General features: G+C 33.7%; 2 protein-coding genes across 2 annotated transcripts in view; one reads left to right on the plus strand and one right to left on the minus strand.

Annotated features, from left to right (window-relative positions):
• Positions 1-6796, minus strand: part of LOC125068065 (unconventional myosin ID) — a 37467-nt gene extending 30671 nt beyond the window's left edge. Inside the window, exon 1 of the mRNA XM_047677053.1 lies at positions 6565-6796. Within this exon, the coding sequence (XP_047533009.1) occupies positions 6565-6653 (89 nt within the window). The 5' untranslated portion in view covers positions 6654-6796. The remainder of the gene's footprint in view (positions 1-6564) is intronic.
• A 291-nt stretch (positions 6797-7087) lies between these two features.
• On the plus strand, positions 7088-13620 carry LOC125068281 (forkhead box protein J3-like). Its single transcript, XM_047677384.1, has 6 exons — positions 7088-7632; positions 8075-8198; positions 9230-9376; positions 9524-9707; positions 9831-9905; positions 10081-13620. Exons 1-6 carry the CDS (start codon positions 7439-7441, stop codon positions 10299-10301), a joined length of 945 nt encoding a protein of 314 aa, XP_047533340.1. The 5' UTR covers positions 7088-7438; the 3' UTR covers positions 10302-13620.
• The last annotated feature ends 716 nt before the right edge of the window (positions 13621-14336 follow it).

Here is a 14336-nt window from a genome sequence, read left to right on the forward strand (position 1 = left end):
ACAAGTATTTTCACGTTACTTAAACAGCGCCCTTCCACGTTACTTATTTAGTATAACGAAAGAAAACATGCCTTACTAAATTCCTAAGTGAGATTCAACAAGCCTCATCATTTAACAGTATTTACCTTTTTCTAATAAATATATAAACATACGTATATAAATAGTTTAAGGTGACAAGTTCAGTTCTTTTTCTGTACTGATGTTCCAAAAATACTGGAAATTGGAACAATTTTATGGGAGTACGTGATCTCTTAAAATCAATGTATTCCGAAATCCTTTTATAATGCTCTGACATTACAAAATGAAGGTCTCCTCAAAAGTTCAAGCACTGTAGTGTAACCTGTGCTTTATTTGTCAGTTAGTCGACGAATGAACGCTTTTATATGTATAATATAAAATATATCAGGTTTTATCTTTCAATTTTATTCGACTGAGTACCTAAACATAAGAGAAAAAAACGCATTTTATTAAATACGTGGATTTTATTTTTATTCAAAGATATTTGATTGCCACAAGTTCTAATCTAGACTCTACAGGATAAAAGCTACTAAAACATATATACATGTATTTATGATGAAAGGAAAGAAATAATTGGCAGGAATCTGAACCTGTTGAATGGTTTGGATTACATTTTTATTGGACGTCATAAGTTCATGACAAGAAAGGAAAACTTTGCCAAAGTTTACTTGTTCTACAAAAAAAGTTTATATTTTGCAAATGCCCTCTCTGACGTACGTAGAACACTTCACCACCTTCACCACAATTGGTCGAATAGAGAACTCAGGCATAACATACGTTTTTTTTTTTTTTATGGTATAGGGGGCAAACGAGCAGGAGGCTCACCTGATGGAAAGCGACTACCACCGCCCATGGACATCTGCAACACCAGGGGGGTTACAGGTGCGTTGCCGGCCTTTAAGAAATAAGTACGCTCTTTTCTTGAAGGTTCCCAAGTCGTATCGGTTCGGAAAAACCGCCGGCGAAAGCTGGTTCCACAGAGTGGTTGTGCGAGGCAGAAAATGCCTTAAAAATCGCGCTGTTGTGGATTTACGGACATCTAAGTGGTGTGGGTGAAATTTAGAATTTTGTCGAGATGTCCGAAGATGGAATTCAGCTGCCGGGATTAATCCAAACAATTCCTCGGAACACTCCCCGTGGAAAATTCGGTAGAAGATGCAGAGTGATCCAACATCTCTACGCAACGCCAAAGGATCGAGCAGATCAGAAAGGGCTTGATCGTCGATAATTCGAGCTGCTCTACGTTGGATACGGTCAAATGGAAGGAGCTGGTACTGGGGAGCACCCGCCCAGAGGTGAGAGCAGTACTCCATGTGAGGCCGAATTTGCGCCTTGTATAGTCTTAGGCGATGGGCCGACGTGAAATACTGTCTTGCCTTGCTGAGCACACCAAGCTTTTTTGATGCCAATTTGGCTTTGCCTTCCAGTTGACCGCGGAACTGAACGAGGCTCGAAACATCAACGCCAAGTATTCCGATACTAGCTGTGGCGGCTAACGGAATGTTCTCGAATCGTGGAGATACGACGAATGGTGTTTTTTTAGCGGTTAACGCGCAAACTTGCGTCTTTTTGGGGTTGAAATGGACTAGGTTTAGCCGGCCCCAGTTCGAGACTTCGTTTAACGAAGACTCGATTTCAGACACAAGTTTGTTCCGGTTTTCTTCGACGTTTTCCCGAGAAATATTAGCACGGCCGGTGTATGAGGTGTCAACCGTACTGTCGTCTTCATAGCAGTGAATGTTCCTGATTTGCAACAAGTCATTGATATGCAGAAGAAACAGAGTGGGTGACAGAACGCAGCCTTGTGGAACATCAGCGTTGACGAATTTTTGGTCGGAGCATGCACCGTCGACAACGACCTTGATGCTCCGATCTGCCAAAAAGCTGGTAATCCAACTGCATAATTTCCCGGGAAGCCCATAGGAAGGAAGCTTCGAAAGAAGCGCTTTGTGCCACACGCGATCGAAGGCCTTCGCTATGTCCAGACTGGCTGCTAATGCCTCCCCCTTGCTCTCAACTGCTTCCGCCCATTTATGAGTAAGGTAAACTAGAAGATCACCGGCTGAGCGACCTCGACGGAAACCGTACTGGCGGTTACTAATCAGCAGGTACTCTTCTAGATACCGCAGGAGCTGATAGTTTACAATGGACTCCATTACCTTGGAGAACAAGGGGGTGATGGCTATAGGCCTATAATTGGACGGGTCTGAGCGGTTACCCTTTTTTTACGTACATATTTATTTACTAAAAAAACAGTTACAACCCCAGTTTACGACTATGTAAAACATGCAACTTATGCATTGCAATAACACGGTATTATCATAAAGGCATGTGGTAATGAAGGTGGCAATACCATAAGCCATATAACACACGAAATGGTTGGCGAAATGAAGTCGTTCAATTGAAACAACGGGGTAAGTGCCACGAACTGCGATCTGCGGTTCAGAAACATCTTCTTTTATGGTTCGGGAGTCTGTTGTTCGTTATTCATTGGTTGGTTGGTTTTTATGATGGATAATTTTTTATACATTGTTGACATATGAAAACGAGTAACACTAAGTTTCTAGGCGGTATTCTTAATATATTCTAGAATCCAAACCAGTACTTAAAAAGTAGACGTTTAATCGTGCTTTAATAAATTTCACTTCATTTGTCTCATTTTTGTTATTAAATAACAAAATAGCTGATATGACAATGATAGAATTTAAAATCGTTCATTCTTAAAAGTTTGATCTCTCTTTGGTCGAGGCAGTTTGCCGTCCCATCAGAGGATAGATTTACTTGGCCACACACTTTTGTATTATAATTTCTCATGCATAGTTGACTATTCTCTACTGAGAATTGCAGCCGTGACCAATATCAATACAGAGGCCATGATGAACCACGAACGACCTCAAAATTAAACCAAATGACCAAATGATATAATCTCTGCATATGTATGTCCATGACGAAATTTGCTTGTAATGTTATTTATATTTGTTATTTCTTTTTATTTCACATTTGTTTATTGACAAACCCTTTTGTTTGTACAGCCTAAAATTAATTATGAATTAAAACCTATTCCGTTAAAAGAACGAGACGGTTATTTTGAAAAAATCGCTTAACTGAAAAAATTTACTACACCAATTTACATAGAAAGTTTAAGATAAAATTTTAATATATAGTGGCTGCGCTTCCCAGTTTCGCTTTAAATTCTAACCTTGTAAATAAATAAATTGTAAAACAATTTATTATACAATAAGCTAAGAACGTATGTGTAACTATTCCTAGGTTAACAACAATTAAATTAAGTGTGAGACGTCCGTCAAAGGTTATTCTACCAAATGCAGTTATAAGGAAAAAGTAATAATGGTACTTATTACAACACCTTGAGCGATGACATCAGCCGATGACAGCGCGCCATTGTCCGACGGAATCATCGTGTATAAACAATTCTCGGATACATCTTCGCGAGGTGAAATTATTCATAATAGATATAATATAAAAATATTTCACATTGATAAATAAAATTACTAGCTAACTCCGCTTTGCCCATGTAGAATTCAGTAGAGTTTATGGCGAAAAAGTTTCAAGAACTTGTAAGTATATCATTTTCCTTGGTTAAGCCTGTTTCGTAGGAAATTTCTTCTGACCTTAAATACGCTACAGACACACAGAGTTACTATTTATATTATAATAGAGCTGATATGGCCAAATAAAACAATAATCACTTTATGAAAATGATTAATGAATCTTAAAGCTATAATAATATAATAAATGCGAAAGTAACGCTGTCTGTCTGTCGCTCTTTTAAGGCCAAACAATTGAACAGAAATTGATGATATTTAGTATGAAGGAAGCTTGAAACTCAAGGAAGGACAAAGGCTACTTTCTTATGCCTAACACCAAATCACGAAATGTCAAAAACTATGACACCTACCAACTTGAAATTTGACAGGTTCCTTAGAGTGGAGACGGCTAAGAACGGAATTTACCAAACTCCATTCCAAAGGAGATAAAAGGCCGTTAGAAGCGGGTAAAACAGCAGGTTCCGCTTGTAGTATATAAATAATAATAAATTGGTTACCAAGCAGTACTACATTTATAAAATCCCAAACACGTCTTAAATTGTTTCGGTATAAAGTTAGCCATTCATTAAAGGGAGAATATAATTATTTAGTGTACATGTCGTACGTTAATTATTATGTATTTTAATATTTTATTATGTCAACATGAGGTGTTCCTAGACGGTCATTTTATAAAATTGTAAAACAAAAACTTAGCGTTGAAGATGTATCATAAATAGATCGATCAATTGACTTTAACAACGTGCGAAAGCTTAGTCGTTTGAGTAGTGATCTTTTAAATCAGAGTAACCATTTCAATAAAAATCTATACTAATACCTTTCCGCGCTTGCCTCATTGAACCGATTCAGATGAAATTTGGTACGAAGATAGTTTGAGCCTCGGAAAAGGACATAGGCTTCTTTTTTAAGTCACCTCTTGAGGGGTTGGATTGTACTGAAATTAGACATTGGGGTTGGTTGGAACCTGGATAAGAATACGGATGTCTAAAATGATAGAGTCTAAATATACACGTTAAAAAATGTTTGGTGCGATGGAGTCGACGGGAACAGCTAGTGTCAATATAAATTACACATTATTTAGAGTTTTTTTTAGCCTTTTTACATAGAAGCGAAATAATAAATGATGTGCTATGTGACCTGAGGCAACACCTAGTAAGTAGCTACGTTCACTCCTACGTATGGTTTCGTGGCATATTTACTGTCCGTATCGTAACTAGGGGTTTGCCAGACAAGCGGCTGCCAGGGACGTAACCTTCTTTGGCGAACTTTACAGGACGACTTTGTACGTGCACAATTTAAATGCTTTGCATTGAATTAGGATATTCTACACAGGCTACAATCATGTTTAACTTAACAAACAAAATTTGTACATTAAGAATGAGTTTGCAAAACTACTTACAAACTCAAATATTGTCAAAGGTACTCATGAGTATTTGCTTAACTATTTATAATATATTTTGGTCTAAAACCAGACCTAACAGTTGACTTTAAAAATGAAAATTGCATTTAGTTAAGATTAAAACAAAACAACTATATCTTAATATACTGGAATAAAATGGTATAAAAATAAATATACTGGAAATATGAATACTTATCATAATAAATAAACCAAATAAAACATATTCAAACAGTTTAGCTACTGTATATTTAAAATAATCTCCAAGGACATCATTCCAAAGCAGGTAACTTTTTAAAAACAGAGCTATTTATGAAATTTTTATACTAATCTAAAAATACTATTTAAATATAATAATTCACGAAATTATAGCTATAGTATTAAAATTTGTAAATTACCTGCAAATGTATGTTTACTCTTATCTAAACCGAGTTTAGCACCAAAGAGATAATGACAATAAAATAATCGAGTGGCCTTATAATTACCTATACAAACTAGCCAACTTTTACGTATAATTTAAAATTAATTGTCCAAAATGCATGTTAAAGATAAAAAAAAATCAGACATAACAATGTGTGTATTGGCTCAATAGAAAGTAATATTTAAAATTAATAACAATAACTTTGTTAAAAAATCTTATATTTCACTCTTTCCCAGTTTTAAATTGCAATTTGGTATAAAGTAAGTTTGAACTCCAAGATGGACGTGGACTACTTTTTACGTCTAACACCAGACGACTAACATCTACAATGCGAATTAATCTTCAACGATAACTAGTAGGTCATAAATTTCAAAAGACAACAATGTAGATTCAGATGTGAGTCACAGCAAGTATAATATTTTTATAATACCAATAAAGGGCAGGGTTACGTAAATTTAGAAGCTGAATTAATATAAATGTTTAATAACAGGGTGACATAGTCGCTTTAGCGACAAAGCTCTTAAATAAAGAAAAAAAAAAATTGAATTCTTGTAATATTTATGTTCCATTAATATAAAAAAATCATTTAATTATAAAAAAAAAACAGAATCTGTTTGCATACTTAGATATTTATAATAATACGAATTAATTATTTTTATTAAAAGTTTAAATAAACATTAAACATTTAATAGTTATTTTAAGCTCTATAAACTCAGTAAAATATTTAGAATAAAAATTGTTCTGAACTTAATGATATCATTAAGTTCAGAACAATTTTAATATTATTTTTAATTTAACAATTTAAAAGTTATTATGGATATTTATTTATTTTTAAATAACGAACATGTAAATACTAAAATAATTATGCATCTGTGATAAAAACCTTTTGTTTTTTTTTCACATTTGTTTTTATTAATTATAATTATAATGAATTCAACTTAAGCCAGATCATTATTTACACAAGTGCTAACAAGGTGATATTTATAAAGTCACATATCATTATTCATTACATTATAAGACATTGAAACTTTGAATAGTTTTTACAACTTTGGAGGCAAACTTTTCAAAGTTTACTTAGAAGTAGAATTGGGACACTTCTATTGGACCTAAAATGAAAAAACTAAGCTATTTTAAACTCTAGGTAAAGAACATATAGGAATTACCTCAGTTGCAAATTTTCAATGAACTTGTCCGTAGTCAAATTGTCCAGAAGGACGAAATCGGACACACCGACTTCTGGTTGGGTCGTCATCTTTAACGCGCCACTTTTCAATCAACATTAACCAAATAAACACAAGTGTTCACACAGTTTCGCTACAATAGCCGGCGTGTATGAACATTTATTATCAACAAACCGTTAAAAATAGAAAACACAAGACACAATCACCCCCCGCAAATGCTTAATATAAACTGACAGTTTTTTAAATTCATTTTATGGTCACACTGAGAATATTGCTATAGAGAATAATAATTTGTGATCCATTTGCAAAATAATAAAAAAAGAAACATCTACATATCATATATATAATTAAATATAAATTATATTTTGGGTTTTTGAAATAAATAAAAAATATAAATTAAATACTTTATTTTATTTATTTATGAACTAAAATGTATGTAGACATATTTATTAACCGAGTCTTAAGTCTTTATCTGTTCGTCGCCATTTTCCTTGTTGTAGGCGCCTCAAATGTCATAATAATTTCATTTTTCTGAAAATTACATTTTCTTTAATGTTTTGTGTTCTTTTTCATGTTTTATTGATGTCTAAGGCTACTTTATACCCTAATTTTGCTTTATTTGCAATAAATTTCGCAAATTGTGTAAGTGACTTCTGCCGACACTCCAAGGATTTTTAATTGATGTTTTACAATGAAAAACAGAGATCATCTTCATAAAAGGTAGCAAGTGTCTTCGACGCCCACAAGACACTGTATCAAGGGCTGCGTAGTGCGATTAATCTTTAACGGAATTTTTACGTTAAATAATGAAATCGTGAAATAAGTTCGTGTATGAAGGTGCGTTGTATGTTGGACAATGAGTGATTCGCCTGGAGTGGAGTGGCTCCCGGCGTACAGCCCGGGGCCTCCGAGACACAGTCCCTTGGGCCCCATTCCTCGCTTCCTATACGAAGATGTGCAGCCGCCATCACTCCAACAGGAAAACAACAACAAGGAAATCGATCAGAAACAAAATACAAATAAAATCAAACATGCTAAGCCAGCTTACAGGTAACGTTTTCCTCAAGAAACCTTCATATTATTTACAAATGACTCACCTTAGGACAATTGATAAAATCAATATTTCTTCATCTTAAAAAATTTTCAGGGTCAAATCCTAGCTACAATTCTTTTTGTGTTTTTTTTCTGCTACAATGGCCTTAATTATTATTTTAATTTGTAATTTGAATAATAATCTCATAATGGTTTTAGACTAAACTAGAAATTAATTACTTTACAAGGAAACAAGAAAAATTAACTTAAACGCTTATATTACTTATCCATAAAGATTTTACTCTTAGATCATTTTATATATTTGTCAAATTGGTCAATGCTTGATTACTCATTAAAATGTTTAAAACATCCTGGCACACATCAAACTTATAAAAAAAAGGCAATTTGAAAACAAATAAAGAGTAGGCTGGGTTTACATGAATTTTTTTTTTTATTTCAGCTATGCTAGTATGATCAGATTAGCAATCAGCAGTAGTCCGAATGGCAAGATGACACTTAATGAGATATACAACTACATCTGTAATGCATTCCCTTATTACAAAGAAGCCGGAAAAGGATGGATGGTAAGAATACTTCTTACAATAAAATAGATAGACCTCAGCTGTACGGGCATGAGGTTATACGCAAACACATCTTCACCTTACATTTAATACTCTCAATGAGTAAATTTTAAAAAAGCAGCCTCTGTCCTTCCTCGGTACTCAAACTTTATCTAAATCAATTCAGGCATTTAAGCATAAAGAGGTAAAAGACAGAGTTACTTTCGCATTTATAATATTAGTAGGATTAAAAAAACTAAAGTTACCCTGATAATATTAACCAAAATGAAATTGCCAAGATTACCTGTCTATCAATTCTTCTAAACTTACAATGAATTGGTTATTTATTTAAACATAATTATGTTTTATAACCCTTTAGGAAAAAGGATTCAGATCATGTTTTACCAAATGAAAGCTTATTTTTTTGTGAGGCTTGTTAGGGAGTAGTTGAGTTCTCTATTTCTACAAGCTATGTATATAATAATAATATATAATATAGCTAAGCTAATATATAATTACATAGTATAAAACAAAGTTGCTTACTGCTGTCTGTCCCTGTGTACACTTAAATCTTTAAAATGAAACAGATTTTGATGCGGTTTTTTTAATACATAGAGTGATTCAAGAGGAAGGTTTATATGTATAATACATGCACAATATAGTAGAGAAACACTGATAATTTTAGAGGTTTCTTAAGTGGTTTTTTTATTCGATTGTGATGTTGTAAATAAACACATATTTTTGTGCTTACATTGCAAACCCTTTACAGCATGTTATAAGTATAGTATAGTATAGTATTGTACCTGTGCGAAGCCGAGTCGGGTCTAGTTTAATATAAATTTATGACATGAATACATTGCAAAAGTTAAAAGTGTACTCATGACTATCATTTATCAGCAGAACCTCTCAAAAAACTATTTTTTTTATTTTATTTCTTGTTTCCATATGAATTTTGATATTATTCTCATTTTTAAGTATAAATGTATGTGCAATGTTACTTATAACATAGATGATGGTGTAAACAGATTTTTTACCATTGACAACAATTTTTACAGAACTCGATAAGACACAATCTGTCTTTAAACAAGTGTTTCATGAAGGTGGCTCGCAGTAAGGATGACCCAGGGAAGGGTTCCTACTGGGCTATGGACAGTAGCTACAAAATGGCAGAAGTAACGCCACGGCGCAGACGTAGTTTGCGAGTAAGTAACTTGAAATTTTGAAATCATTTACTATATCGCTAAAATTAAAACATCTTACGTTATAGCAGTAAGTCTCAGTATATTTTATTAAAGGTCATGATACACTTTAATATAAAATTATCATGCAATTATTATTTTTCTTCCCAGATGGCTCCTTATAGCCCAGAATGCAGTTCAAATAGTAGCGGCGAAGCTGGCGCCTCCGGTGTGGACGCAGCGCCGACACCGCCCGCCACCCCCACCACACCTACCGCGCCGAACACCCCCACAACGCCGACTACGCCTACCACGGCCATAATCAAGGAAGAGCCAGTGGTCAAAGAGGAGAATAGTGAGTATGGATAGTTCTCAAGTACTGCTTCGTGCTTGTATCTTTATTATAATACTGTGTGGAATTACTTTTGTACCAAATAACAAGTTTTTTTTTAATCCGAAATAACATTTTATTTTTCAGATTCAAAACACACAGACGATGCGTTGACGGCGCTCATGAACGAGGAGTTGATAACCGACGCCGATATAAGTAGGGGTGAGATATATAACATCACATTCTTGACATTGTAATATAATGACTGTAAACTGACATTAATTCTTAACGCTGAGATGATAACCGGCGACCAATTAAATCGACATTGAGCTTACTAATGGCAACCCATGAGTTACGACATTTTTCTCCGTGCCTGTGAAATCGGTGTTCGTTCCAGAGAGCTGGTGGTGGTCGGGCGCGCGGCGGCACGTGTGCGAGCTGCGCCACTCGGCGCTCACGGACGACTACGGGAACTTCCTCGACACGCGCGCGCACGACTGCGACTGCCCGCTGGACGCGGCGCTGGCGTCGGCCGCCGGCAGCCCCCCCGCGCCGCACGCGCCCGCCGCGCCCCCCGCGCCCCTCGCGCCCGCCACGCCGCCCTGGCACGCCTTATAACACCGCTCGACGCTTCTGCTCAGGCTTCACTGTACCGTGCGCCAGTCGTAACCTACACCGAGCGAGTACCGTCGACAGCCACCGGGTTTGCGATGCTTCGAATGTTGTCGATTCGAGTCGAGTGACCTTTGCCTTCGACGCACGAGTGATGTCATCCCTTGCGACAATATACGGGAGTGCAAACGTTGCGATTTTGCAAAGCTGATATCTTTTTAAAACTTCTTTTTGTATATTTGTCGTTGTACAATTTTTATAATAACGATTAAGAAATGATAACATCAGGTTTCTTAATATACAATTATAAAGTTCCATGTTCATTTGTATAAAAAAAGGTATATTTATTGTTATGCTGGTGTCGCACATTCGATGATATTGAAAATTTTTCTCATAATATATTCTTTGCATTGCCATTTCAAATAGCAATATATATAGCGTCTGCATATTATAAAAATGTTGAGAATTTTTTATAATTTAAAATATATAGTTTACAAATTGAGCTGACTTTAAAATTGAGAAGAAATATATATAGCATACAAATTATTGAGTACATTAACACGTTGATTATTATGTTAAAGAAAATGTACCTGTCGAAAAGAAAAATTGCGTGCGAATGTATGACTCCAGCGTAACACTACATCGTAATAACCGCGAATTAGCTGGCTAATTCAGTTAAACTGTGATCCTGATCAGTTGGAGAGTTCTATCAGTAAATAGAAATTAAATATATCTTTTTAAAAGACGACAGTGTCACGGAGTTCGTCATAATCATGAGATGATGTGCAGAAATATATTTTTCTTATCTGGATGAATGGTGTTGTATCAAGTTTGATAAAATGACCATTGGACCCAATAGTTAATAAAGCATGTTGGAACAATTGCATAATAGCTATATAGTTGTAAATTTATGTAAAGTATATTATTAGAGTCGGAACTATGATACCTAGCCCTAGTTTAGTCTAAGCGATGTGTATGCCAGTATTTTTTTTTTTATTATATAAAAATAATGATACGTTTTCTTTTGATATTTTGTCAAACAAATGTTAAAAGATAAAGATCAATGTGTTATTACATAGACCAGTATAAAAGTGTTCAGATGTATGATATAGTTTTTACTTAATGTAAGAAAATCTTTTGTAAAAAATAAAAACACATTTTTGAAAACGAACAGACGTAACATTGTGAAGTAACATATCTGCCAAGTTATAAATTTTTTATAGATTAGTGTAGTTACCTCTGCGTAAGTTTTAATCTAGATTTTAATGTTTCGTGCCGAGTTGTGCTGCTCCTTGGATATTACTAACTGGTGTTTTTTTTCATAACGATATTGCATACATATTTATTAGCAATACGATCCAATCGACAACGTAATACTTAATCTAAAATTTAACCTTGAATTGGCGAATTGTTTTTATAAACTAGTTTTAACTGGTTATTGAAACTGTTAACTTTCCAACAGCTTAAAGAATTGTAATCCATTTTCTAATACAAAGGAAAGTGTGTATTTGGAATGTTACAAATATTGTACCAGTTCTGAGTTGAAGGAGTTGCACATCTCACTGTATTATTTAATAAGCGGACCATAGTGTATACATCAATGAGTGGTCTTCATATAAGGAAAACGATGAAATGTCATTATAATTGGCTGAATATGCCTTTAATGCAAAAGTTTATTATATTTGTATAATGTTTTGACAATATTTATAATTGTATAATTTTATAATGAATTTGATAATTAGTTATGAACTGGGGATTGGACGCACGCTAAAAAACATAGGTATGAATTAAACTGCGGTTACATCTGTGCAGCTAAGCCAATTAACATCTTATTGCAAACTTAACTTGTTCGCACAAGTGTGACCGCAGATGTGCAAATGGCACACGTGTGGTCGATCCTTTAAGTGTTATTTTATTTAGAACTAGTTTTGGTATAATCAAGGAGAATAGTTAAATTGATGTAAAATTGATATCAGAAGTAACCGTACACTACGTAATGGCCAAGTATCGGCGCCAGTTAGCGATCAGATCTCAGAACGACCAGTATATTTAACTAATAATAAGCTTGCTCTTCGCACATGGGCGTATAGAGTTCAATTATATTATTTAAGAAATATATATATAAATATACGATTTAGTTTATATGACAAATCATAATTTGATACTTGCAGAATATTTTTTTAGTCGTAAATACATTCGGCCTACTGTGAACTTCGCACTTGCCTAAATTTTTCTTATCATATTTAATCTGTGCCATATAGTGCGTACTGTCGAGCTAGACTAACAGTCCCATATCTTATCGAAATGTGTTCAGGAATTTTTAGATTATATACTTATATTATTGTAAAGTGTGTGTATATACTAGATTATTACGCTCTCAAATTTTATGGGATATTTTGAGCCGTTTATTACGGTACGTTTTTTCGGTAGGAGGATCTACGCCGGTAGGTTTAGCGGTTTGAACGGCGAGCGATATTGTCGTCCAAAAATAAAATTGACATAATAAGTAATACGTATATATAATTATTCTATGTGTTTTAAATGCTTCGATTAGGCTGAGGACATAATGCCTGTAGTTGTATTCTAGCAGTGTGTACTCAGGCTAAAATAAACAACATATGCAATTTGTTATTTTGTAAATTGGTTCGTAAATTAACATTCCTTGCTTTCGATACTTAAAATATAACCTCTTATAATTGAAATTAACAGTTTACTTACAGTGTTTAAGTGTAATTTTTATATTTTAAATTGAATCGTTTTGAGTTTATATTATATTTTGTAACTCGGTGCGTAAAATGAGCCATCAATTTATTATTTTTGATATTTATTATTTTCTGTGATAAACTCTTCATTTTTTAAGGTAGAATTGATTATTTACAATATATTATAAACGCAATCAGCTGTGAATTGAAAAAAAATGTATCTTTAATTCAATTCTTTAATGGACAAATGAAATGTGTAAAAAATAATATTGTCATACCAATAAGTTTTCTACGTGAAATCATTTAATGGAATTCTGAAAATTCTACAAAAAAATCAGATGTAAAATTGTCTATTAAAGAGATATCTTATATTTTTTGTTTATTATAATTTTGATGACGTAAATGCGTTATTGGCCATTTCTGGTTACTTGAAGGTTTTATGCAATTTTAAAAGTATATTGTGTTAAAATTGGGTATATCTACTCCGCCTATAGATGATATTAACGCAGCGAACTATTTGAAATTATTATTTAATTATAATTCTTACCGCGCTACCCGTTTACTTTTAAGAGTAGAATGTTCTACCTCTAAAATCATAGTTGATGTACAATAATAATTATAAACTTTTAACAAATTGTGCGTTTTTCTTTCCTATCCCTAGCTTGAAGTCTCCTGCCATTGAGCTTTTTTTATTTTTGTCATTTTCAAGCAGTTAAATAAATATGAGAAACATAAACGAGATACCATATTACTCTGTCAAGTCAGCATCTTGTCAAATTTTGATAATTAAACAAATCATTGCGTAATCTTTTAAAATAACATTATAAAAGAATTATTTTAAGCTGTCGTATGATAGTCTACCATTAAAGTCATATATTCCAATCGAACAAAGAGTAAAGGAAATTAAACCCTAGGTTGACAATTAAACTCTGCTATATTATTCACTACAAACAGTCCTTAATTAATATTTCTTTATAATACAACATATAACTAAGTACTTTAAATTTTACAAATTTCCGATGTCGGCGGCTCCTACCAACATTTAAATAGGCATGTTTTTACGAATCAAAAATGCAATCATAGATAAATTATTCAAGATCTCGATTAAATGTTGTCGGAATGGCAATATATAGTTTATTTCCTATAGCAGGCTTTCCTGCTCCTGCGATTGAAATAGACAGTATCAGATCATAATAGATAGATCAGTAGACAGTATAAAAAAAAAATGATTGGACATAGGCAATTTGGATCACGTTCTTACTAACTTATATATCAGATATATTTTTTTCGCCATGACCAAATCAATAAAGACCAATGCGCTTTCAGTTCTAGCAAATTG

The sequence above is a fragment of the Vanessa atalanta genome, chromosome 13 (genome assembly GCF_905147765.1).
Source record: "Vanessa atalanta chromosome 13, ilVanAtal1.2, whole genome shotgun sequence".
Classification (NCBI taxonomy): Eukaryota; Metazoa; Arthropoda; class Insecta; order Lepidoptera; family Nymphalidae; genus Vanessa; species Vanessa atalanta.

Bases quoted from the DNA above. Each gene is read 5' to 3' on its own strand.
- LOC125068281 (XM_047677384.1), top strand. From the start codon at position 7,439: ATGAGTGATTCGCCTGGAGTGGAGTGGCTCCCGGCGTACAGCCCGGGG. The intron at 9,377-9,523 runs GTAAGTAACTTG...TTTTCTTCCCAG, and splicing joins GGCGCAGACGTAGTTTGCGA to ATGGCTCCTTATAGCCCAGA. The intron at 9,708-9,830 runs GTGAGTATGGAT...TTTATTTTTCAG, and splicing joins AGTGGTCAAAGAGGAGAATA to ATTCAAAACACACAGACGAT.